Raw genomic sequence first — 22,481 nt, forward strand, 5'->3', positions numbered from 1 at the left:
TATACAAATGTACAGAGGGTTCCACCCCCTCTGAGGTGGGGCCCTTTTTCCACCTCCCTTTCTCCTCCCCTCCACTGGGGCCCATGGCCTGGTCCCCAGCCCTCCTTGGGCACCAGCCTGGGGGTGGAGGGTGTGGACAAGAGGGACCCTTGTGCAAAGCAGCTGGCACTAGGGTGGGTGAGAGCAGGGACCGAGTCCCCACCCTCCCAGTGAGCACCGCCCTCTTCCCCTCAGCTTTGGGCTGCCCCCAAGCCTTCGGTCCTAAGAGTGGGAGGCTACGGTGGGGATCTGGGCTGGAGTCCCCAACTCCTGGGTCCTTTTGGACGCAGCACCATCCTAGCAAGCGAAGTCTTCAAAGAGGCCTCCCCGGGGGTGGTGGTTTGGGAGCAGGCCGCCGGTGCCTCCGCCTTCAGCGTGGCCCTGGCTTGGGCAGGGACTCTGCGAGGCGAAGGGGGGGTGGGACAGGGAGAGCTCACGTGGTACCCCCAGGCCTCACACAGCCAGCCTTGCCCTGTCCCCTGGGGCAGAGGCCTCAGGGGAGCCCAGGAACCCCCTCCCGCAGGCTAGTTCAGAAGTTATGGGGGGATTCAGTCCTGGGAGAGGACGCTGGCTGCATACTCTACAGCGCTCACCCTCACCTGCTCCTTCAGTTCCTGAAGCCCCAAAGTGGAGATGCCCCCAGTGGCCGTCCGGAGGGGGGTCTTGGGACGACGCCACACCCGCCTCAGTCGGTCCCAGGACACCTGGGGGTTTGGGGAAGGGGGATAGCAGTGGGCTCAGGAAACTCGCTAGAGGAGAAGGATGGGCCTCACCAGGCCCACCTCATAGGACTTGCTGGCCCAGCAAACCCCCACTAGGACGCCCCAGTTCTCCTCACCCATCCCCCTCTCCTGACTTCTCAGCGCGCTGGGGCCTTCCCACCAGTCAGGGGACGCTGGTAAATAACCCTGAGCTTGACCCCCAGCCAGTCCAGCTCCACCAGGAAGCCTGCACTGCCCCTCTGCTTTCCCCCAGCCCCTCCCCCTCCCCGCCCCTCCCCATCTGGGTGGCCCCCACCAGGGCCCCATCCCTTGCCTCGTAGATGTAGTCTAGGATCTCCAGCAGCGTGAGGACACTGGCTCCGATGAATAAGCCCATCTGTCCCCCGAGGTCCCCTGGGGAGCACGAGAGCAGGGTCAGGGGGGGCAGGCTGGTCCGGTCCACCCCCGTGGAATCGGGGCCGGGGCTCACCCAGCAGGGCTGACAGGCCGTAGGCTGCTCGTTGCTCCATGGCCTCGGATGTCAGGGCTTCAAAAAAGACATCTAGGACCAGGAAGTTCTCCCTGCAGAGACAGGAAGCAGGGTATCCCTAAGGGGCCGTCCTCCTGACAAGACTGGCTGGCGGGACATCCCAGGCCCAGCAGATCCGGATCTGAGGCCCCCCTGTGCCAAGAAGCTCCCAAAAGCTGTGAAGGGAGACGGGCCCAGATGCCTGTCAGCTTCATCTTTTGAGGGCTAGCAAAGGGCCTGGAAGAATAAAACAAAACTCCTGGGCCAGCAAGATTCCCGCCCCCGCCCCGCCCCCGCCCCCGCCTTCTCTAAAGCAGCAAATAGTATTCACTTTGCCTCATCCCCATACCTCTCTAGAACGTTCAGTGCCTCCCTATTGCTTGACAGTCTACTCCAGAATTCCTCTTCCAGACCTTCAAGACTGCCCATGATCAGCTGCGCTGCACCTTCTTATCCAAACCGCTTTTCTGTCTGCTTCTTTCCACACAGCCTCGCTGCTGCTCAGGCTGGTCTTGACATCAGCCCACAGATCTCTAACTGGGATGCCTCCCCTCTCTCCTCTTCTCACGGACCCAAACCCGGGGTGCTCAGAGGCCCAGCTCATGCCTCCCCTACTTCCCCTATGCACATTCATCTCTCCTGGGGCCTAAGAATCAGTACCACACCTTCAAACATGGCCCCATCCACAAACTGGCATGAGTTTTGTGTTATCATCATCTCTGTCCCCATAGGAGCCAGCGCTGGGCTTGGCACTCAGAGGATGCTCAGCATTGGTAGATTGGCTGCAGGGTTCCAGGCCCAAGGCTCAGTGGGACCCCTCCTGTGGGCCACCTGGCTCCTCCCCCATCCCTTCCAGTTCCTCTCCCTCAGCACAGCATTCACTGGACATGCATTTAATGGCTCCGGGTTGCTGCGGGAGAAAGACACGCAAACACACATGCAAACACAAAACAGTGGGTAAATGCAACGACAGAGGTATGTACAGGGTGCTGTGGGAGTGCGGATGAAAGGTGTTTGGACTAAGAAGGGCTCCCCTGGAGGTGGAGACACAGGATGTGACTTGGAGGATGGGTAGGGGTTAGCTAGAAGAAAAAGATCGTGAAAGGCATTCCCGGCAGGAGACTCATTATTAACAAAGATGCGGCCCACTCCCAGCCTCCACCATGCAGCAGGCCTGTTGAGGGTGGTCTCGACCACACACGGACACACACTCACGAACGCACACACGCACACACACACACATACATACCGTATGTAGGTCTCGTTGCGGTTGTATTTTCTTGCCAGGTACCGGGCTGAGCCCCTGTTGGGGATCCTGACCATGGAGATTTCTTTCCCATAGCGGGTCAGGTTGCAGGGGGTAGGGCAGAAACACGGGCCTTCGGAGCCCCCACCCAGGGAATCTGCAACACAGAGGCACCAGCTGCCGTGCGGGGTGGGATGGCCCAGAGGCCCACCAGCTGCAGGGAGGAAGCTTAGGGACTGTGCTGAGGCAGGCACACCCACACTGAGGGCCTGGTCTGGCCGGCACTGGCACTGCCTGGAGGAGACTGGCTGGGAGTCCCTTCCTGGACCAGCTTCAGACCATCCAAGAAAGTGGGCGGAGGCAGAACCCCCAGCACACTCCTGTAGGCTCATCCCTCTGCTGCCTAGCCCCCTGGGACAGAGAGGTCCTCATGGCTCGGAGGGCACGGGCCATCCACCAGAGCTAATCAACCACATGAGGCCTCAGACACGTGATGGGCTTGGACAGGATGCTGGGATGAGTGGGAGGTATGCATGTTTTCACATGTGCCTGTGGATGAGTAGATGGATGAGTGGATACACGGATGGATGGATGGATGGACAGAAGAACAAATGGGCAGGGTTATTATGCTCAGTATGCTGGGTTTTCTCTGTTCGCCCCTTCAGATCCACTCTCCACTCTCCCCACCTAACTCTGTCCCAGGATGCTGATCCCTGCCAAATGCATCACCTAGACTCCCTGTCCTATGGCTTTGGGTTGGGTTTGGCCAATGGGAGGCCCCGTCAGGATCACAGGGCAAGGAGGGGAGAGATGCCAGTGTATTTCTTCCCTGGCTTCCTCACTGCAGGGCTTAGGTTGGCAGAGGCTGCGTCTTTCCTCTTGTGGTCCTGGCTCCCGGCTCCTGTCCATCTCAGACAGCCACAGGTCCCTCTCTGGGTGCCAGTAGCAACCCCTTCCTTTGCCCCTTCAGGCGCGGGGGCAAGAAAGGCTCCTTAGTTCTGTGGACTCTCACCACCCCTTGTGGTTCCCTTATCCCCACTTACACCTGTTCCTTCATTAAACACGCTTCAGTCACCCCTTTGGCGGATGTAGTTGGTGTGTGGGACAGCGAAGGTGGGATTCTACTGCCCCAGCACCTCAAAGCCGCCCCCAGCATCTGGATTGCCGCCATGCTCTCCTAACCAGTCACCCTGTTCCTAGTCTTCCTCCCCGCTTATCCATCCTCACCCCCTTCCTAAAATCAGAAGACATTCTTGCCTTGCCTTAAGCCAGTGTTGGCTTCCCAGAGCCTCCTCTGCTCTTTCCAAGCCCTCCTTTGTTCTCGGACCTCCAGCCACACTGACCTTTCAGGGCTCCAGACACACACGCTCTCTCTGGCCACAGGTCTTTAGCACGAGCTGTTCCCGTTGCCTAGAACACGTCCCCCCTTTTCACCTGGCTGACTCTTCCACACCCTTCCAATCTCAGCTCATATGTCACTCCCTCTGGGAATCCTCCCTGCCTGCCCAGGTGAGGCTGCATGCCCTTGCTGGGGCCCTGTAGGATCGCTGAGGTTCCCCTACACAAGGATTCACACGCTGTGTTGTGATGCCCATCCACAGCCCCGCCAGGCAGTAAGCGCCACAAGAGCGGGGCTCTTGTTCCCACTTTTACCTCTGGCACCAGTGCAGGCTGTAAACATCTGTAGAATGAATAAATGAATGAATGAATGAAGTGTGGATCAGGCGAGACCTATGGACAGATGGGGTGGCCTTACCCACACCGATAGCCAGCAATACATCTTTCCTCATACCAAGGGAGAAGTCATTTCACTTTCCCAGAGAGGCAAGCTCATTGGCTGAACCAAGATGAGAAGCCCCGCCCTTCGCTCTCGGTTCCGGTTCTCTGCAACCCCCCACCCTGCTGCCTCCACCACAACTGCAAAGGTCCTCAGAGCCCTGGAGGTACGGGATAAGGCTCAACCCCCAGGGAAAAAAAACCCAGGAAGAGACTGGGAGGCGGGGAGCCAAGGCAGTGAGGACCAGGGTGCACAGAGAGACGAAGGGGAGGAGGGGACCGGAGAGACGGGGAGCGGAGAAGGCAGCACGGACCCAGGGTGTGGTCAGCACACTCGATGTAGATATTGGGCGGGCAGATGGTCTCATTGCCTGAAAGGAGAGAAGATTATTCCTGGAGTCTATAGTTCCATCCACTCTCCCCTCCCATATTCCCAAATGTGGGCACACACATGCACGCACACACAGAAATGTGCGCACATGAATTTATACATGCCCGTGCATAGAAGCATGGAGATGTACGCGTGCACATATGCACGTAAATCCATGCGTGCTTGCACACACATGCACATGCATTTGCATGCACGTGTTCAAGCACATGCACACAACCTCAAGTACAAAAGTACAGATATGCACAAGTACATGTACACATAAATACATATTAACAGGCACACAAACATGCATGTATGCATCCCATATGCATACGTGAAAACAAGCATAAAATCCCGAACACATACCATGTACACTCACGTGGGCAGAGGTATGCACACATGTTGTCATACACGTGCACCTGCCCCCCTGCCCATGAGCAGTGTTCTGCCCTTGGGGGCTCTGGAGCCTGGCAGGGTGACACAGAGGGCTGGCAGGGGGTGGGGTGCCCACCTGGCATGTGCACCATCCGGCAGTGGCAGCGCTGAAGCACGGCCTCCTTTTCACAGCGCAGCCGGCAGGCAGACACACTGTAGGCCGAGTAGCCTTGAAGCTCAGGCTCCCTGAGCCCACTCTCCGCTCGGCAGTTGCCCCAGGGCTGGGGCAGATAGGTCAGCTGCAGAGGTGGGGCATGACGGGGTCACGCACAGATGTCCCACCCGGCCCTCCGGCGCCCACAGCCCCAGTAAAGTCCATGGGAGGGCTGGTGGGATGTGAGCTTCTGGGGGGCAGATCTGGTCAGCATCCCCTCTGAGCCCAAAGGCCCGGCCCCGTGCCTGACCCAGGACCCAGCTGGAGGTGCTCACCCGCTGCTCCTGGCAGGACACAAAGGTCTGGAAGCCTGGGGAAACGCCGAAGCCCAGCTGGTGGATGTAGGGTGGCTCCTCCTGGCTGTGGATTTGCACTCGGATGCCTGCCTCAAACGATGTCTCGTCTGCACAGTAGAGAGGGGCACCTTTGGAAACCCATCCCAGGCAGAGGACCCAGGCCGGAGCCCCTGTCCCTTTCCCGCCTGCGTACTTGTCTCTCTCCAGATGGGCAGGTACTCCTCCTGCTGGATGTCCAGCATGATCTCCAGGCCACTGCCCATGCCCCCCACCCGGCTGGCCAGTGAGCTCTGTGCATCCGCGTTGAAGGTATAACACTTCCCATAGCGAGTATAGACCTGGGGATAAGAGACAGGAGCGGGAGGGGCAGGGGTGTGGAGGGGGGAGATGAAAGACAATGCCTTAGGCTTAGGGTTCCCTGTCCCCTGTGATGGCCACCAGACCTGCCTGGTCACCCCTGCCCCATATCCCAGCAACCAACCGACAGCCCAGCCTCCCTTGAGCTCCATCTTTTCTACTGACATCCTCTCTTAGATGATTAAAAGGCACCTCCAGCTTAACATATCAATAACGGACCTCTTGGACTTCCTTTGTGGCACAGTGGTTAAGAATCCTCCTGCCAATGCAGTGGACACAGATTCGAGCCCTGGTCCGGGAAGATCCCACATGCTGCGGAGCAACTAAGCCCATGGACCACGGCTACTGAGCCTGTGCTCTAGAGCCCGCGAGCCACAACTGCTGAGCCCGCGTGCCACAACTACTGAAGCCCGTGTGCCTAGAGACCGTGCTCCGCAACAAGAGAAGCCACCGCAATGAGAAGCCCGTGCACCGCAACGAACAGCAGCCCCCGCTCACCTCCATTAGAGAAAGCCCACATGCAGCAACGAAGACCCAACGCAGCCAAAATAAATAAATAAATAAATAAATAAATTTTTAAAAATTAGCAGAACTCTTGATGTCTTCCCAAATCCTGTCCCCGACCCATTCTTCTCTTATGAGTAAAGGGCCCCACTATCTATCTAGTTTCTCAAGTCAGAATCCCTGAAATCTCCCTCTCCCTGTAGGTTGGTTGTTGGGATATGGGACAGGGGTGACCAGGCATACAATCCAGCTGCTGTCCCAGGCAATATCTATTTAGAATCCATCTACTCTCCTTCCATCTCATGTCCCCCTTTCAGCATCACCTCCCCCCGACCCCGCCACGGCGGCAGACTCCTAAGTGGTGTGCTTTGTCGGTCTTTGCCTCTCCCTCCAAGCCATTCACTACACAGTAGCCAGAGTGCTCATTCTAAACTGAGGAGATCCAGTCAAGTCACTTGCCAACTTGAAGTCCACCAATGGCTTCCCATTCCCCAGAGAAGAAAGCCCAATTCCTTCCCTTGCCTGAAAGTCTCCACATGAGGTAACCTCTGCCTCTGTCTCCTGCCTTTCCACTCCCAGATCTCTGAGACACATGCAAACTTTCGGAGCGACTTCCCTCCCCAGGCCTTTGTTCACGCAGTTCCCTCTCCTGGAACGTTCCCCTTCCCCCAGTTGGCATGGCTAGCTGCTCACCTTTTAAGCCTGAGGTTAAGTGTCCCTTCCTCAGATGCACACTCATATCCCACACACACGCTCCCAGGGTCAGCCTCCCCTCATCAAACACATTTGTTGGTTTGCTCAAAGTCCTCATCAAGACCTGAGATGACCTTGCTTATCTGTTTGCCTCCGTGTTCATTGCTCATCTTCCCCCCACTAGAATTCATGCTGCTCAGGGGCAATGAGTCCAGCACCTGGCCCAGGGCGGGGCACAAGGGATACTTTAATACGCGGTTCCACCCGCGCAGCCGCCAATCTCCCTTTTCCTCTGCAGAGAGTCCTCCCATGTGGACACCAGATGGCGCTGGAGCCCCGGAGATGGAAGCCGAGGCTCTGGCGGGGACAGAGCTGCCATGGGAGTTGCAAGCAGCTGGGGTGGGGAGGAGGTGGAGGGAGAGGCAGATGGGAGCTCCCCCTGCCAGGCTCACCCCACAGAGACCAGCCCCCAGGTCAAACCCATCACAGGCGGCACCTTCCCCGGGGGTAAGGAGGTCAGCGCACTCAATCACTCTCTCTCTCCCCCCGGCCTCTGTCCTTGGGAACATTTTCACTCTGGTGAAAGCTGGGAGAAAAGGCATGGGGCAGTGTAAGGGAAAAGATTCCTAAATGCCTAGCTCCAGAGGGAGGCTGTGGAAGGGAGAGGGCTGGGTGGAGGGCAGTCGGAGCAAGGAGTTCTAAGAACTGGGGGCCTGGGGGTGCCCTCGTTGTGGGGCAGCTTTGTCTCCCATCCCCATCCCCCTAGGTTAATCGCCCTGCTGATTCTCCCCTCTCAAGACAGTTCTTCCATCACCCAAACACCCTGCCTCAGATTCCCAAAACAAAAGCACGCAAATGACAAGAACTGTACAGTTTACAAAACATGGCAACATCTGCCACCCCATTGCATCTCCTCAGCCACTCTGGTATCCGGTAGGTTTAATTAGCCTGCTTAATACAGATGAGGAAACCAGAGCTCAGAGAGGTGATGTGACTTGCCCAAGGTCACACAGCTTAGGGGGAGAGGTGGAACTCATTGAGATGCAAGACTCAAGGTGTTCCCACAGTCCTCCATTGCTGGCAATTCCCCCAACCCAAGCCTACACCACCCCAAGCCCCGGCTCCTGCTTCAGCCCCATCCAGCTGAAATGAGGCCGGAGTCTCAACGCTCGACCCGTTTTCTTCCCTCCCTCCTTCCCTTGCACTCCACTCCTCTATACCTTCCTTACTCTCTTCTCCATATCTGCTGCCTCTCAATTCAATTCCCCACCTGTCCCTCCCCGCCTCCTTCTGCACCCTCGCCAGCTTCCAGTCCTTGACGTTGTATCACCCCTGCCGCAGCTCCCTGTTGTGTGTCCATCTGGGGGCAGGAATAGGTATCACTGACAGTCCCAGAGCATCCGCTCTGCCCCAGGCACTGCACTAAATGCTTAATGTGCTCTTTCCAATCGAGTCTCACAGTGACCCTACCTCCTACAGATGAGGAGACTGAGGCTCCGAGAGGTTGGCTGATTTGCCAAGGTCTCCAAGATCCGTGCTTCTCAAACTTTAATGTGCACACAAAGCACCTGGGGATCTTGCTAAAATGCAGATTCTGATTCCGTAAACGTGTGTTGGGCAGCAAGACTGAGATTCTGCATTTCTAACAACCTGCTGGTCTGCAGACCGCACGGTGAGTAGCAAGGCCCTAGTCGAAGGGGCGAGAGTCCAGCGAGAGAGCCTGACTCTAGACCTGTGCTTTTACGTGTCACTGGAGGGAGGAGAGCCCTGAAGGGGGCTGGGGGCAAGATCCCTGTGTCCTCAGTGGTGGGGGAAAGGCAGATGGGGGGAATATGTAAGTATTTGCCCCAAATCTCAAAGCACTCATCCCCTTCCTATTTTGGGTCAAGAAGATGCTGGAATCAGCTCTTGCTGCTGCAGCCATTTTTCAGTCTGTGCTCCAGTTGGGAGGCTAAACAAGGCATGGGCTGCATGGGGGAGTCTCAGTAGTGAGCTGCTCACTCGTGCCCCCCAGTGTGCAGCAGCTGACCCTGACCGCTGGACACTGTCATGGTCTCTCCCATGGGACCATGGACTCCCTGAGGCTGGGAGCCCCGTTTCATCATCTTGGTATCCCCAGAGCCCAGTGCAATTTGCAGAAGGAGGAGTGAGGTCCAGGGAAGGGATGCAAAGTGAACATTACCAAACATTCCCACTTTGTACTGGGTCCTGTACTTTTGATCTATTTTCTCCTTTGAGCCGCCAAGAAAACCACATGAGGTAAGCATTGTAGCCCCCCTTTCATGTTGAGGAAGCTCAGAGAGGGAAAATGACTTGGCTAAGGGCACACAGCAAGTAAATGACAGCAGAGATTCGAGCGGAACTGAGCCTGATGCCAAAGCAGAGTTAGTGCTTATAAAACACCTGGTAGGCGTTCAGTGAATGAATGAGTCTGGTAGCCTCCTGAACCTGGGTGGGGCTGGGGCAGCCTCCCTACTCGATACCTCCACCACACAGACACAGACACAGGCTACATGACACTGAGCCTCTCCCTGTGCAGGGCAAAGCCAACTGGGAAGGCTTGGGTTCCAGTGGCTTCAGATGGTGGTGGCTACCTGGTACGCCTGCCCTTGAGGCAACTGTGCAGAGTGGGGGTGACAAAGGGAGATAGATGGTTGGAAGAACTCTGGGTCTGCTGATGGACAAAGCTCTGCAGGGAGTGGACAGGCCAGACTGGCAGGGCCAGGACACCTGCACAGCCCGGGTCAGGCCCGACTGCAGGGCAGAACAGAGCATTGCCCTGGAGACGGTCCCTGGGCCAGGCAGGCAGCAGCGGGTGGAGCCGCCAGCTCCTAAGTGGCAGAACTCTGGTAGCAGCACAGCCCACAACCTCTTCCATGGAGACGGCACGGCCGCTCTGCCACAGGGTCCCACTGGCTGTCCACTGCTCTCTCCCGAATGGCCCCAGAGGAGGGTGTGTGGACAGGAGTTGAGGGTCCAGAGTCCAGCCACGGGAAGGGGCAGCTCCTGGGCCAGGATGTGCCCTGACGGGCCAAGGGGCTATTTCCAGATCCCACCCCCAGCAGCCTCAGCCTCTGAGCCCTGTCCCCATCTCAGAGCCCACCTTTTTCTTCCGTCTGACTCTCCCTCTTCTCGGCCCTCCCTTGCTCTCTGCCTTCACTCCTAGGTCCATCCCCCTGGCCCTGGGCTGAACCCCTCCAGACCTATGCTGGACGGGTTCTAGACAGGTCTATGTCCATGCTGCAGGCAGAGCCTTGGACCAGCTGCCTTCCTGCCAGCCCTCTGCCTGTCCCTCTCGGGCCACCTCCCCTTCAGTGCTGGCCTGGTCCCTGCCCTGGGTCTGTCCATCTCCCTAGCCTAGGTCGCCTGATCTTTCTCTCTCTCAGGTCTTTCTCCATCCTCCTGGCCTGTCTGTCCCCAGCATCTGATCAATTATCCATCTGCCTGTGTCTCTGTCCCTTGCCCTCTGTCAGCCTGTCCATCCCCATGGCCTCGTCTTTCTCCCATTGGCCTGGCTGCCCCCGCAGCCTCTCCGTTGTTCTTTTGCCCACTGCATCTCTATACTGTTTCCTTTTCTGTCTATTCTCTAGTCTAGGCATCCAGTCACTGACTCTTGTATTCCTCCTCTTGACTTTTCCCTGGGCCTAAAGCCACCTCCCCAAGCCAGGAACCTCTCCCCAGGCGCCCTTCCCTCCTTCTCCCTGCCCTCCCCTCCAGGTCTGCCCTAGACAATGATCAGGGTCGGAGAGATCCGTCCAGAGCTTGCTCCTCTGAGCAGTGGCTTCTCTCTCAGTCCCTTGAGTTCCATCTGTCCACAGCTCCCATTTCCTCGCATTCTTACCCACCCCTCCCCACCCACTCATCCTCCCTGCAGTCACGGAGCCCACAGGGTTAACAGGCAATTAGCAGGGCCAGGGCTCAGAGCGGTGGGGGAGAGGGCTCCTCCAGGCCTCCAGGAGATAAGAAGCAGCCAGGAACAGCCAAGGCTGGGCTAATCCCAGCGTTAATCTGCAGCCTGGGCTTTATCTCCAGCGCCTTCTGGGCACCCTGCCTCTGCCAAGGCCTTGGCACCTCCCCCCAGCACTCTTTTCCATGGCAGCTTTATCCCTCCAAATTCCGTCAGCCCTCTCCTGATGTGATCCAGCCCCATGCCTCTCTCTTAGGCCCCTGGAACGAACTCCCCTTAATCCTGCAGTGCCCTGGGGTCCAGAGTGGGCCAATGGAAGCGGGTACATCTTCATCTGCCCTGGACTGTGGCTAGCATCCCAAGTCAGATGGCCCTCGGGCCCCAGCTTCACTCAGGGGTGGCCCAAGCAACCAGGTTCAAAGCCTTCTCCTCCTCTCTCCTTGCCAGGGAAGATAGTACCAACTCAGAATGCCTGGGGTGTCTGCGCTGGTCAGAACTGGGAGGTAACTCAGTCCAAACCCTCATTGTACAAAGGTCAAATCGGAAGCCTAGAGATGGCAAGGGACATATCCAAGGGCATACAGAAAAAAGAGGGCACATTCAGAACCTGAGCCCAGTCCCCTGCCCCCCACTGGGCCCCAGCATTCTCCACTAACCTCCATCACCCCCCTGGGGGTCAGTAGACCCTGATCTCAGCTCTGGCGCCACCAGTGATAGCTGTGTAACCTTGGTTAGTAAAGTGATTTTTTTACTTCTTTGGTCCTCAGTTTCCTCGTCCGTCAAGTGGGGATAGAAATTCCTGCTCGACTTATTTCACGGGTTGGTTATAAGTCTCAAAAGAAATGAAGTAGGTGAAATGTATTTGCAAGGTAAAATCATATACATGAGGCCTCAGTATTAGTAATAAGAGTGTTGTGGAGACCAGTAAGGCCCAAACTGGGGCAGAGATCGACCATTGAATATGGTGCTGGAAAAGGATCTACCTAAGCTTCATAACATGGAAAAACGGGTGCACGATTTGGAGCCTGACAGAATAGGGTTCAAATCCTGGCTCCGCCACCAGCCTTGGACAAACAACCTTGAGTGGCGATTTAACCTCTCTGAGCCTCAGTTTACTTATCAGTAAAAGGGGGAATGGTAATTCCTCCTCCGAAGGTTAGTAGTGAGGATCAGAGATAAGTCCAGAGGGATGTGTGCAAGGTGCTCAAGAAAGCAGGGGAGGGCTTCCCTGGTGGCGCAGTGGTTGAGAGTCTGCCTGCTAATGCAGGGGACACGGGTTCGAGCCCTAGTCTGGGAGGATCCCACATGCCTCGGAGCAACTAGGCCCGTGAGCCACAACTACTGAGCCTGCGCGTCTGGAGCCTGTGCTCCGCAACGAGAGGCCACGACAGTGAGAGGCCCGCGCACCGTGATGAAGAGTGGCCCCCGCTTGCCACAACTAGAGAAAGCCCTCGCACAGAAACGAAGACCCAACACAGCCAAAAATAAGAATAAATAAATTAAAAGAAGGCTCAACATTTAAAAAAAAAAAAAAAAGAAAGCAGGGGAGCCCATTTAGGGAATCTTCTTGCCAAGATGGTGCAGCCATTTGATCTTGGCTCCCCACTGGGCCCATTCTCACACAGCATCAGGCACCTTGGTAAACGCTCTCTCAGCAATTGTGGGAGAGGATGGAATTCTGTCAGAGCAAACCCCCCAGGGTCTGAGATCTGGCTCTCCTATCAGAGGAGGGTACAAGCCTGCAGCCCTGCCCTTACTGTCTATGGGATTCGGGTTCAGTCATTTAACCTCTCTGACCCGCCATTTTTCATCTGTAAAATAGGAATAATAATAGGCATCGTCAGAGGTGTTATGAGGAAAGAGATAATGTACACAGATAATAGCCACAATTAACATTTATTCAGTGCTTACTCTGTGTCAAGCACAGTCCTAAGCCTTTTATATAAATTAACTCCTTAATTCTCAAAAAAACCCTCTACTGGAGGTTTCTAAACATCTCCATTTTACAGACAAGACAGTGGAAGTCCAGAGAGAGTAAGGAGCTGGCCAGACTCACATGACGTGGCAGAGGAGGGGACCAGGCGATCTGGCACTGGACTCTGCGCTCACAGCCACTGTGTGCTGAAACATACCTGGCACAGCCCCAGTGAATAGGAGGTGCTCAAGAAATGGTGGGTGGGGACTTCCCTGGTGGCGCAGTGGTTGGGAATCCGCCTGCCAGTGCAGGGGACACGGGTTTGAGCTCTGGTCCAGGAAGATCCCACATGCCGCGGAGCAACTAAGCCTGTGCACCACAACTACTGAGCCTGCATGCCACAACTACTGAGCCTGCGTGCCACAACTACTGAGCCCGCGTGCCTAGAGCCCGCACTCCACAACAAGAGAAGCCACTGCATTGAGAGGCCCGCACACCGCAACAAAGAGTAGCCCCCCTCGCCGCAACTAGAGAAAGCCCGCGCTCAGCAACGAAGACCCGACGCAGCCAAAAATAAATAAATAAATAAATAAATTTATTTAAAAAAAAAAAGAAACAGTGGGTGTTCACATCACACTTACTTGTCCAACACTGTTCCTTGAGCCTGTACAATATGCCAGGTACTGTGCTTGCTGCTGGGGATGATTCGGAGAACAAAATCACTGGTCTCTGCCCTGAGGGAGTTGGTTGTCTGGCCCCAGAGGCATTCATTCATTCCAAAGGTGTTTATTGAGCACCTAGGCTGGGAGCCAGGTATACAGCAGTGGTGAACAAAGCACACAAAACCAACAATCCCACGGATAGGCAAGTCCAAGTCCCCTGAGAGTGGAACAGGAATTCGACTTGGGTTGGAGAGTATAAAGCTTCCCAGAGCAAGTGCACTCATCCACCCAGGAAGGGCATCCGATCACACCACAGTCAGACACAGGGAGAATACCCCCACCCCACCCCCGGTCCTAGTGCGCCTGCCCTCCCCCACAGGGTCAACGCAGCATCCCCCCAGCCCCCAGCCACCCAGGTGCTCTTCAAGGCGACTTCTTCCCCAAGGTACAAGTGCTTGTGAGTCTAGGAGGAAATGGGCACGACGTTTGAGCAAATGTAAATACGTGGTCAGTAGTGGAGAAGTAGGAGACAGTCAAGGCCGTATGACTCCAGGCTGAGGCCGAGCTGGAGCTGGGAGCCCGGAGCCCTTGGGGCCGTGGAAGAACACGGTGATCTCAGGGAGCGCCGCGTCTCCACTGGAGAGGAGAGAGCGGGGCCTCCAGGACGCAGGTAAACAGCCAAACCTGTTCCCAGGTAGCGGCCGCATAGGCCTTAAACCCTAGAAAGTCAGTTTTGCAGACGGGAATATTTTAAATTTGTAACGAAGTCCTTCCCTGACGTTCCAGCCCTCGATGCAAAGTTATTCGTTAAGAGCTTGCCTACACAGTGGATCGCATCCGTGTCCTGGCGGGAGTTCAGGTACCGAGACCGAGGAGGTGAAGGAGATGGAGGAGGTGGGTGGGTGCGCCCGAGCCTCCAGGCTGGGCCCAGCCGCACCCAGAAGGCCGCACCCACCGCCTCGTGCTCCTCGCCGCCCCCCTCCTCCCTCCCGCGGGGCAGGCATCCATCGCGGCGCCCGGGCGCCCTCCCTCCCGTCTGCTCCGGGCTCCTCCGCTCTCCTCCCGGGGTTTGCCTCATTTGCATTCCTCCGGCTCCCGGCTCCTCGGCAAAGTGACCTCCGCGCACAGCCGCGCCAAAGGCTTCCACCGCGGAGGGAGACACCGCCTCCCGCCGCGCTCCGCGGCCGGGGAGGAGCGAGGGGCGCGAGTCGGCAAGGCGGGGCAGAGGCCCGGGCCCCAGCGATGGATGCAGAGGGAAAGGCCCGGTGCCGAGGGGCGCAGAGGGACTCGGATGGGATTTGAACCCGCGGCCTCAGATCCTCAGCGGGGCGGGAGTGGGACGTGGAGGTCAGCACAGGCCGGCGAAGCTGCGGCCCCGAAATGGAACCCCTGCTTGGAACCCGGGGCTCCCCGACACCCCGTTTGCTCCCCCTGCACCCCTACCGGAGAGGAGCCAGCCCTACCGGGCAGTCGCCCAAGGGCCTCCAGCCCTTCCGGGGGCCTCTTCAGCCCCCCAGCCCCGCTCTCCTGGCCCGCCGAGCCGCCTCCCCTCCCCCCCGTTTGGTATTTACACCTTTCACACATTTGTAAAGCTATTATCCTGTCCACGCTTAGTCACCGCCGAGCCAAGCGCCACGGATTTAGCTCCTTTAATCTTTCCTCCTAAATCAATCCTCCATTTCCCCTTAATCATCCCGTGGCTCCTCTCTGAACTCTCTTGCTGCTGCCTATGCCTGTCTTTCTGGAACTGTTCCCCCTCTGACTCAAAATGGGTGTCCCAAGGGCATGGTGAACATTTGCGGGGGGGAGTTGGATTTTCAGCACTGCCAGCCCCGGCCTCGGGGCCTGAGAGCCGGGGAAGAATTGCAGATACCCACTCCCTCTTCTGGAAAACACACAGCACTCTGAAGCCTCTTATCTCCACCCACGGGGTCTCTGTCCTCCTCCTGCCTTCCCACCCCCATTCATGTGGGATGGCTCCAAGACCCTAAGCCGCCACCAGGATTTACAAAAAAACAAAAACCCAAAACCCTCAGGCCTCCTGTCCACGGTTCTGGCTGTCCCCACCCCCTCTGCCCAGCTGCTCCAAGGAGGTGGCATTGCCAGGAGAAGGACAGGGAAACACTGATAACACTCACAGCCTGAGGCTGCCCTCTCATCCCCTCCTCCAGGGAGGCTGTCCATCTCTCCCCACCACCCTGAGTCTCCACCCCGCATTCACTCCCCCTCCTCCGCCCGGTGACCTCAGCCTGAGTAGTCCCGAAGCTCTGCTCTCCGAGTACTCCTTGGGGTGCTCCTGCCTCCCTGCCCCCTGGTCCTGGTCCTTTTCTGTCCCTGGCCTGGGCTTGGCAAAGGCAGCCCTGCCACCAGCCGCGAGAGGGAGCAGATTCCTCCCGAGAAGCAGAAGGGCCGGCGTGGGGGTCCAGGAAGGAGCACGGGTAGAAAGACGGAGGACAGGAGGGAAACGCGGGGGCCATTTCTTCAAATGCTAATCAGCATCTTCCGGCAGTGCCACGGGAAGCTGAGCTGATAATGAGCCCAGCTCGGGGCTGATTCCTGATTAATGAAGAGGCCACAGGGCTGCAGAGCGGGGCCAGGTGGGGCACGTCCCTCCTGGCATTCCCCGTTGCCCTTGCAGGCCCGCCCCGGGTAACAGTAACAGTCCCTGCCGCTGGTTGCTGGGCTCAAATCCCCCTCCAGCACCTCCACCGGCCAATGGGAGGCAGCCAGGCTGAGAGCGCCCCCTCCAGGAGGGCCTGAGGGGCAGGAGCCAGCAGTGGGGCAGGCGGTGGGGAGGGCAGGCACGCTGGGTCCTGCAGTCGGAGTTGTAGATAGCCCTGTGAATATTTTTTTTACTCAGGAAATTTTTAATTAAAATAATCAAGACTCGGGGCTTCTCGGGACAAATTGGAAGACCCCCTAACACCAGGCATCCCTGACCACAGGGCAACAGTTAGCTGGGGCTGAGAAACAGCTGCTCCCTTCAAGGGTAAGTGACCTTCACTTCTCCTCATACCCCACCCTTCCCTACTGTGTGCCTTCTCTGACCTGATCTGCCTGGCTCCCGAAGGCAGGGCCATTCCTGAACTAGATGTTGAACTAAATGTTCTCAAGGTTCATGCCTCAGGAGAAGGTGGGGCCGGAGGGCACGGAGGGCTGGGCTGGGAGTGAGGGTCAGAGGTAAGCTCATCCGGTAGATGAGAGGCCTCAGTGGGACTCCTCTCCCTTTTGAGTCACGGGGTGGGGGGGCAAGGGGCAGCCCTCAGGCCCTCGGCGCCAGTGGCGAAGGCCTGGAGTTGGGATGTTTGTCGAGTAGCCCCTCCCACAATCAAGGAGTGGGTGCAGAGACTGTCAGTACCGGCCTGACCACACCAGGGAAGGGGCGGGCTCAGGAGGAAGCTTGGATAGAAAGCAGGGGATTGCGGAGGAGCCTGGAATTGTGGGCTGGGGGAGCCAGAGAGTGATGGAGGGCTGGCACGCAGCTCCCTCTGCCTCAGAGCCGTCCCTACTGACCTGGGGTAGGGCTGGGGGAGGAGGGAAGAGGACAGGGAGGAGGACTGCCCAGCTGGAAGAGGCCTTGTCTAATTGTGCCTGATTAGTAGAGAGGAAGAGAACAGGGCGAGTGATTAATAGTCACGGCAGTCACCAGCATGTGGGGAAGGAGGGTTGGGAGGCGGGGAGGGAAGGCTGAGAGCCCGAGAGGGGATAGAAACAGGGAAGCGCCCACAGGTCTATGGTCAGCTGTCCCTCCAGGGGCTGCCTGGACCCCGGAGGACCCCACAGAGGGGCTGGCCCTCCCCCTGCCTCCTCATGGATCCTCTACCTTCCCCATGCCTCAATTTTCCAGACAATAGAATGGAAAAGACCAAGGTCACGTCCTGCACCTGGGAAGAAAGGTATATCTGTTCACGTGGTGTTTCCAGACACCTTGATGTCCCCAGACACAGGCCCCATCCTCAGCTCAACCTGGGACCTCAGCCCAGAGAGTAGATGGCCGGACTTCTGATCACAGCCCACCACCATCACTTTATATCCTTTGATACCAGTTGGAAAGCCTAGCCCTGCCCAACCTGGAAGGCTGAACCACATCCCCAGGACCACCTAGAGCAGCACTGTCTGATATGGCGGCTACTGGCCACACTCAGCTGTTTGAATAGAACATTCATTCTCTCTGTCACACTAATCACACTGCAGATGCTCACTGGCCGGTGTGGCTAGTGACGACCACATTGGACAGCGCAGATGCAGGACATTTCCGTCATCGCAGAGTGTTCTGTGGGACAGCACGGATCTCAAGTGTATGCACTAATACACATGCACACGCATGCCTGAATGCTGGGGAGGGTTGGGAAGCATGGGGATGCTATAATAGGGTGGGGGGCGGAGGCTTGAGGGTCAAGAGAGGAGGAAGGCTAGGTGATGGAGACTAGCGAAGATGCCAGCACATAGGTTGGAAAACAGCAGGTGGTGCTGGGAACAGTCAGGTTAAAGAGAGCCAGGAGTTGGGGTGGTGGCATTTCTAACAGCTGACCCTCTGAGTGCACATGATGTGTGTGCCAGGCAGTGTGCTACGCCCTTTACAGCCATCTCTTTTAATCCTCACAACCACCCGAATTTTTTTAGGTTCTAATATTCTATATCACGAATACAGAAACTGAGGCTCACGGAAGCTAACTTCTCCAAGGCCACCCAGCCAAGGTTTGAATCCAGACCGTCTGGCTCCAGAACCCACACACTTGTCCACTCCACCGTACAGTCCCCAGCTGAGAGGAGACACTGGAATTTAGAGCCACATTTTACAGCTGAAGAAACGAAGCCTAGGAAGAAAGAGTGATTTCTGCCTTCTAGTAAGTGGGCAGGCTGAGAGCAGCCGCAGGGGGGAAAGTATAGATGGGGCTTGGCGCGCTGGGCTGGGGGAGCGGATGGTGGTAGGAATTGAGGAGGAAGAGAGAGAACATATACGTGGTGGTGGAGGTGGGAGTGGGTTGGTATGAGACCGGGTGGGGAGGGGGGCGGCAAAGAGAAGAGATGGGGTGAGCTGGGTGGAGGGGCATATGGGTGGAGAGGTGGGAGCATCACTCCTCTCTCTCGCCTCTCTCCCCTCCCCTCCTCTCCACACCTCGCCCAGCCTGCCCAGCCTGCTTCGTCCGTTAAGCCTTCCCAGCCCTCTTCAGCCCAGAATGGCCTCTCTCTCTGAACCCAGGCTCTTACTATCCACGTACCTCGTTTGGCAATTAATCCCGGCACCTCCTGACGCTGCTTGCATGGCTGGTTAACTCTTCCATTGGTTAAGCTTTTTAAGTGTCCCCATCCCAGCTCCACCACAAGACTGGAGGCTGCTTGAGGACAGGGACTGGGGACCAGGGCTCCCCTTCTTTGTTCTCCACCACAGCACCTGGCAGCGGGCCTGGCACGTAGTAGGTGCTCAGAGCTCCGTGTTGATTGAGTGACTGATTGAGAATCAGTGAGGAGATATAAGGGAGCATGGGGGTGAGAGAGACTGCAGTGGTAACAGAAGCGGGAGCAGCAGCTGAGGGGACTGGGGGAGGGCACATTACCCGGAGTAAAAATAGGCTGGAAAATGTGACATTTATTAACTTGGATTCCGGAAGAAAGGTCACAGCAGAGTGGGGAGTGGGAAGGAGGAAATGGGGGAAAGCAACAGAAAACACCTTCCCCAAAGCGCGTCGTCGTCTCTGACCATCTCAGCCCACGTGCCCTGGCAGGTTCCCACCACTGATTCCTGCACCCATCACCCCTCCATCCATCCCAAATCCCCATCATGGGCTCCCTATTCTCACCACGGAGTCTATTGTGGACCTCATGTCCTCATCAGAGACCCCTGATGTCTTTGTCTCCATACCCCTTCTCCAGTCTTGCCCACACAGTACACCCCCATCTTCCCCGTTACCGTGGATCATCCCATCCCAACCATAATCCCAGACCCTTGTAAACTGGCAGCAGACTCAGCCTTAGAATGCCAGGTCCAAGGGAGAGTTCCACTCAGGAGATGGGGGTTGGCGTTTGGGCAGAAGGGTATGAGGACTAGGCTGAGTGGGGGGACAGGAGTTCCCCAGGGGACAGGTGGGTCCAAGGGGAATCCCTGGCCCCCCGTCTTGCTTTGCTCCTCTTCCCCTCATTGTCCTGCTGCAGCCCCAGAGCAGAGACCCACAAGCTTCTGTCCTTTTCTCTCCGTCCTCAGGGTACGGAAGGGCCTGTGAGATATCCACCCTCACCTCTGCCTGGCCATCCCCAGATTCAGAGGGACTCGCCAGCTTTAATCAGGGGGCTCCCTGTTCCCATATCCTCCAGGTACCTCCTCCTTTCCTGGAGGCCAGGCAGCTACCCCCTGCCTCCCTCCCCTTGCTTCCTTGCCCCTCCATCTCTTCCTCCCCTCCCCTCCCCCCGAGGCTTCATTACTCTTCCTCTTGCCCTTCCACCCCTCACTGGGGCCTGGGACACAAACTCCCACTCAGGGACACAAAGCCCGCATTGATTTCTGCCCCAACAGCACCTGCTGACATGGGCTCTGTCCCCACCCCCAAAACTCAGGGGTGACGATGTCTCACAGAGGAACCCCACTGACCCGAAAGGCCACATTCACACACTGCTCCTTAGGGACAATCACTTTGAGAGCGTTGATTTTTTCCTGGACGAAGGGGCGTGCAGCTGGACAACAGGCCAGCGCCATCCCCTCCCCACCCCGGTTCCTCTCCCAGCACATCCTCCTTCTCGTCCCTTCCTCCATTTCTACGCAACTCCCGCCATCCAATGGCAGGAGGACCCCGAGGCTGCAGGCATGGTGGGGGCAGGAACACGGGTGGAGCATGTTTCCTGGTGCTACTGAGGCAGTGAGTGAATGAGAGCCCGGGTGCAGGCACCGGGCCATGAGAAGGAAAAGGTCCCCATCTGGGGCTGGCGCTGGAGGCTGGGCTGGATGGGCACCACGTCGATGCCATGTATTTGCACATGCGCTGGGCGGTGGTCATAAGAATGAAAACACACATCCCACACACCACACGTACACAATGCCGGGGATAAACTGTGGACTGGGGACAGCAATCTTGAGTTGCACCAGGAATAATAGACAGCCTGTGACTATGGGTGAACGGAGCACCGACAGACAGACAGACAGTATGCAAGACACACCCCCCCACACACACCTCACACACCCGATTGTGGGAGGTGTGCATGGGAGAGTAGCCCAAGCCAACACTGCACTCCACTCCTCGTGAGAGTGTGTGTGTGTTTGCACATATGTGAGAGACGGGGAGCAGGGGCTGAGGTAGGTGGGGGTGTCACAAGAGGGGACGGCATCCACGGTGTGACCCTGTCCTCAGCAGCTTAGTAAGAGCTGGGATGTGGGCACGGGGATGAGCAGCTTCCTGGGTGCGTGGGTGTGCAGGTGTGCACGTGAGTGTAGTGACAGGGACACTGAGTGTGTGTGAGAGAGTGTGCAGGAAACTATGTCCCCATGCGGTAGGGGTGTGTGTGTGTGTGTGTGTGTGTGCGCGCGCACACGTGTGCTGGGCAGCAGTGAGGGTGAGCCATGCACCTAAGAGTGAATGAGTGATCCTCAGTGTAAGAGCCAGAGCCGGGCAAGGGAGCAGCAAGAACCAAGAAACAGAGGGAGGGCCTGGAAAGCGGCAGAAGCTGGAGGGGCAGCATGAAAGAAGGATGTGTGAGGGAGTCAGTGAAAGGGGGTGTGTGTGAGAGACACAGAGACAGATAAGGGACACTGGCACCCAGTGTACGCGAAGATCGGCTCTATCCAGCCTGCCGGCCGGGCCAGCTCCCCCAGAGGCAGCCCTGAGTCCCTCCTTTGCTGGAGCCCCCAGAATACCCTCTCCCCATTGCCCTTGTTGGGTGGGGAGAAGAATCCAGTGGCCACAGAAGAAAAGGGGAACAAGAGAAAAGCGGGGATCCCTTGGTCCGGCTGTGGCATGGTGCATCCTTCCCCTGCAAGCTGACCAGCTTCCGGGCCCCCGGGCCCACTCCAGGACCCCCGGCCCCCAGACCTAGGCTCTGCAGCAGTGGCAGAGCCCGAAGAGGAGTGGCGCACAGTGAGCCCCCACGAGCGTCCACTGCTTCATGCTGGGGAGCCCGAGGGCAACACCGGGCTTGGGGGCGACACGAGGCCAGCCTCTGGCGGCGGCAGGAGGGGAAGCCCTGGTGAGGATGCCCTGCGCACCACTCCCTCCCCCACCGCCAGCCTCTGGCCACCCCAGGCTGGGCGGGCCGGCTGGCAGGACTCACCACCGAGAAGTTGCTGGCGGAGCAGTGGTGCCCGCTGAAGTTGCAGCTCTTGAGCATATCCGCGAGCTGGTGGCCAGTGCGGTTGAGGATGTCTACCATGTCGGGCTCTGGGTAGCGCAGGCCAGCGGCACGGTGCCCGTCCCGGTCTTTGGGGGGCAGCCCCGTCAGATTGGCCAGGTGGAAGATGTCCGCGTCGCTGAGTGCCGAATGCCGGAAACGGTTGATGTTGCAGAGGGTGACGGCCGGGAAGCCCGCCACTGGGGCTGGGGCAGCCGGGTCCAGTACCACCAGGTGAGGCCGGGTCAGGTAGCCCCGGGCCAGGCCGGCCGCCTGGTACAGGAAGGCAGCCAGCGAGGTGAGTAGGGCCAGTGCCCACAGGGTTCTGCGCAGTCCATGGGGGCCTGGGCCACAGGCCCGGCCCAGCCCGTGCAGAGTGCTGGTGCTGGCAAAGGTGGCCAGGTCCCGGGGGGCTGCTGCCCCCCGCGCGGCCCCCAGGAGGCTCTGCTCATCCCCTGCCTCCTTCTCCTTGGGTTTCGCATCCTCCTCTGCAAATTTGATTTTGCACACAATCTCGATCGGCATCTGTGCCCAGCTGCTGGGACTGGCCGGAGCCTCCCTGCCCCTGTCCCTCCCTGACCAGC

At 57.8% G+C, this 22,481-nt stretch overlaps 1 protein-coding gene across 2 annotated transcripts; it reads right to left on the minus strand.

The window, feature by feature from the left end:
- Nucleotides 1-336: 336 nt before the first annotated feature.
- ASIC4 (acid sensing ion channel subunit family member 4) lies at nucleotides 337-22,437 on the minus strand. 2 transcript variants are annotated; one of them, XM_060106489.1, is made up of 10 exons: nucleotides 21,841-22,437; nucleotides 5,740-5,884; nucleotides 5,526-5,653; nucleotides 5,173-5,335; nucleotides 4,606-4,662; nucleotides 2,519-2,672; nucleotides 1,231-1,322; nucleotides 1,075-1,154; nucleotides 639-743; nucleotides 337-438 (listed from the first exon to the last, which is right to left on the minus strand). In XM_060106489.1, exons 1-10 carry the CDS (start codon nucleotides 22,420-22,422, stop codon nucleotides 337-339), a joined length of 1,608 nt encoding a protein of 535 aa, XP_059962472.1. In that variant the 5' UTR covers nucleotides 22,423-22,437. The 2 variants fall into 2 exon arrangements, with proteins under 2 accessions (XP_059962472.1, XP_059962473.1); XM_060106490.1 differs by lacking the exon at nucleotides 4,606-4,662.
- Between the last annotated feature and the right edge of the window lie 44 nt (nucleotides 22,438-22,481).

This window comes from Mesoplodon densirostris, chromosome 8 (genome assembly GCF_025265405.1).
Source record: "Mesoplodon densirostris isolate mMesDen1 chromosome 8, mMesDen1 primary haplotype, whole genome shotgun sequence".
Classification (NCBI taxonomy): domain Eukaryota; kingdom Metazoa; phylum Chordata; class Mammalia; order Artiodactyla; family Ziphiidae; genus Mesoplodon; species Mesoplodon densirostris.

Coding starts and splice junctions, on each gene's coding strand:
- ASIC4 (XM_060106489.1), bottom strand. CDS start 22,422: ATGCCGATCGAGATTGTGTGCAAAATCAAATTTGCAGAGGAGGATGCG. Junction 5,336..5,525: donor TGTCCTGCCAGGAGCAGCGG/GTGAGCACCTCC, acceptor CCACCTCTGCAG/CTGACCTATCTGCCCCAGCC. Junction 744..1,074: donor TCCTAGACTACATCTACGAG/GCAAGGGATGGG, acceptor CCAAACCCCCAG/GTGTCCTGGGACCGACTGAG.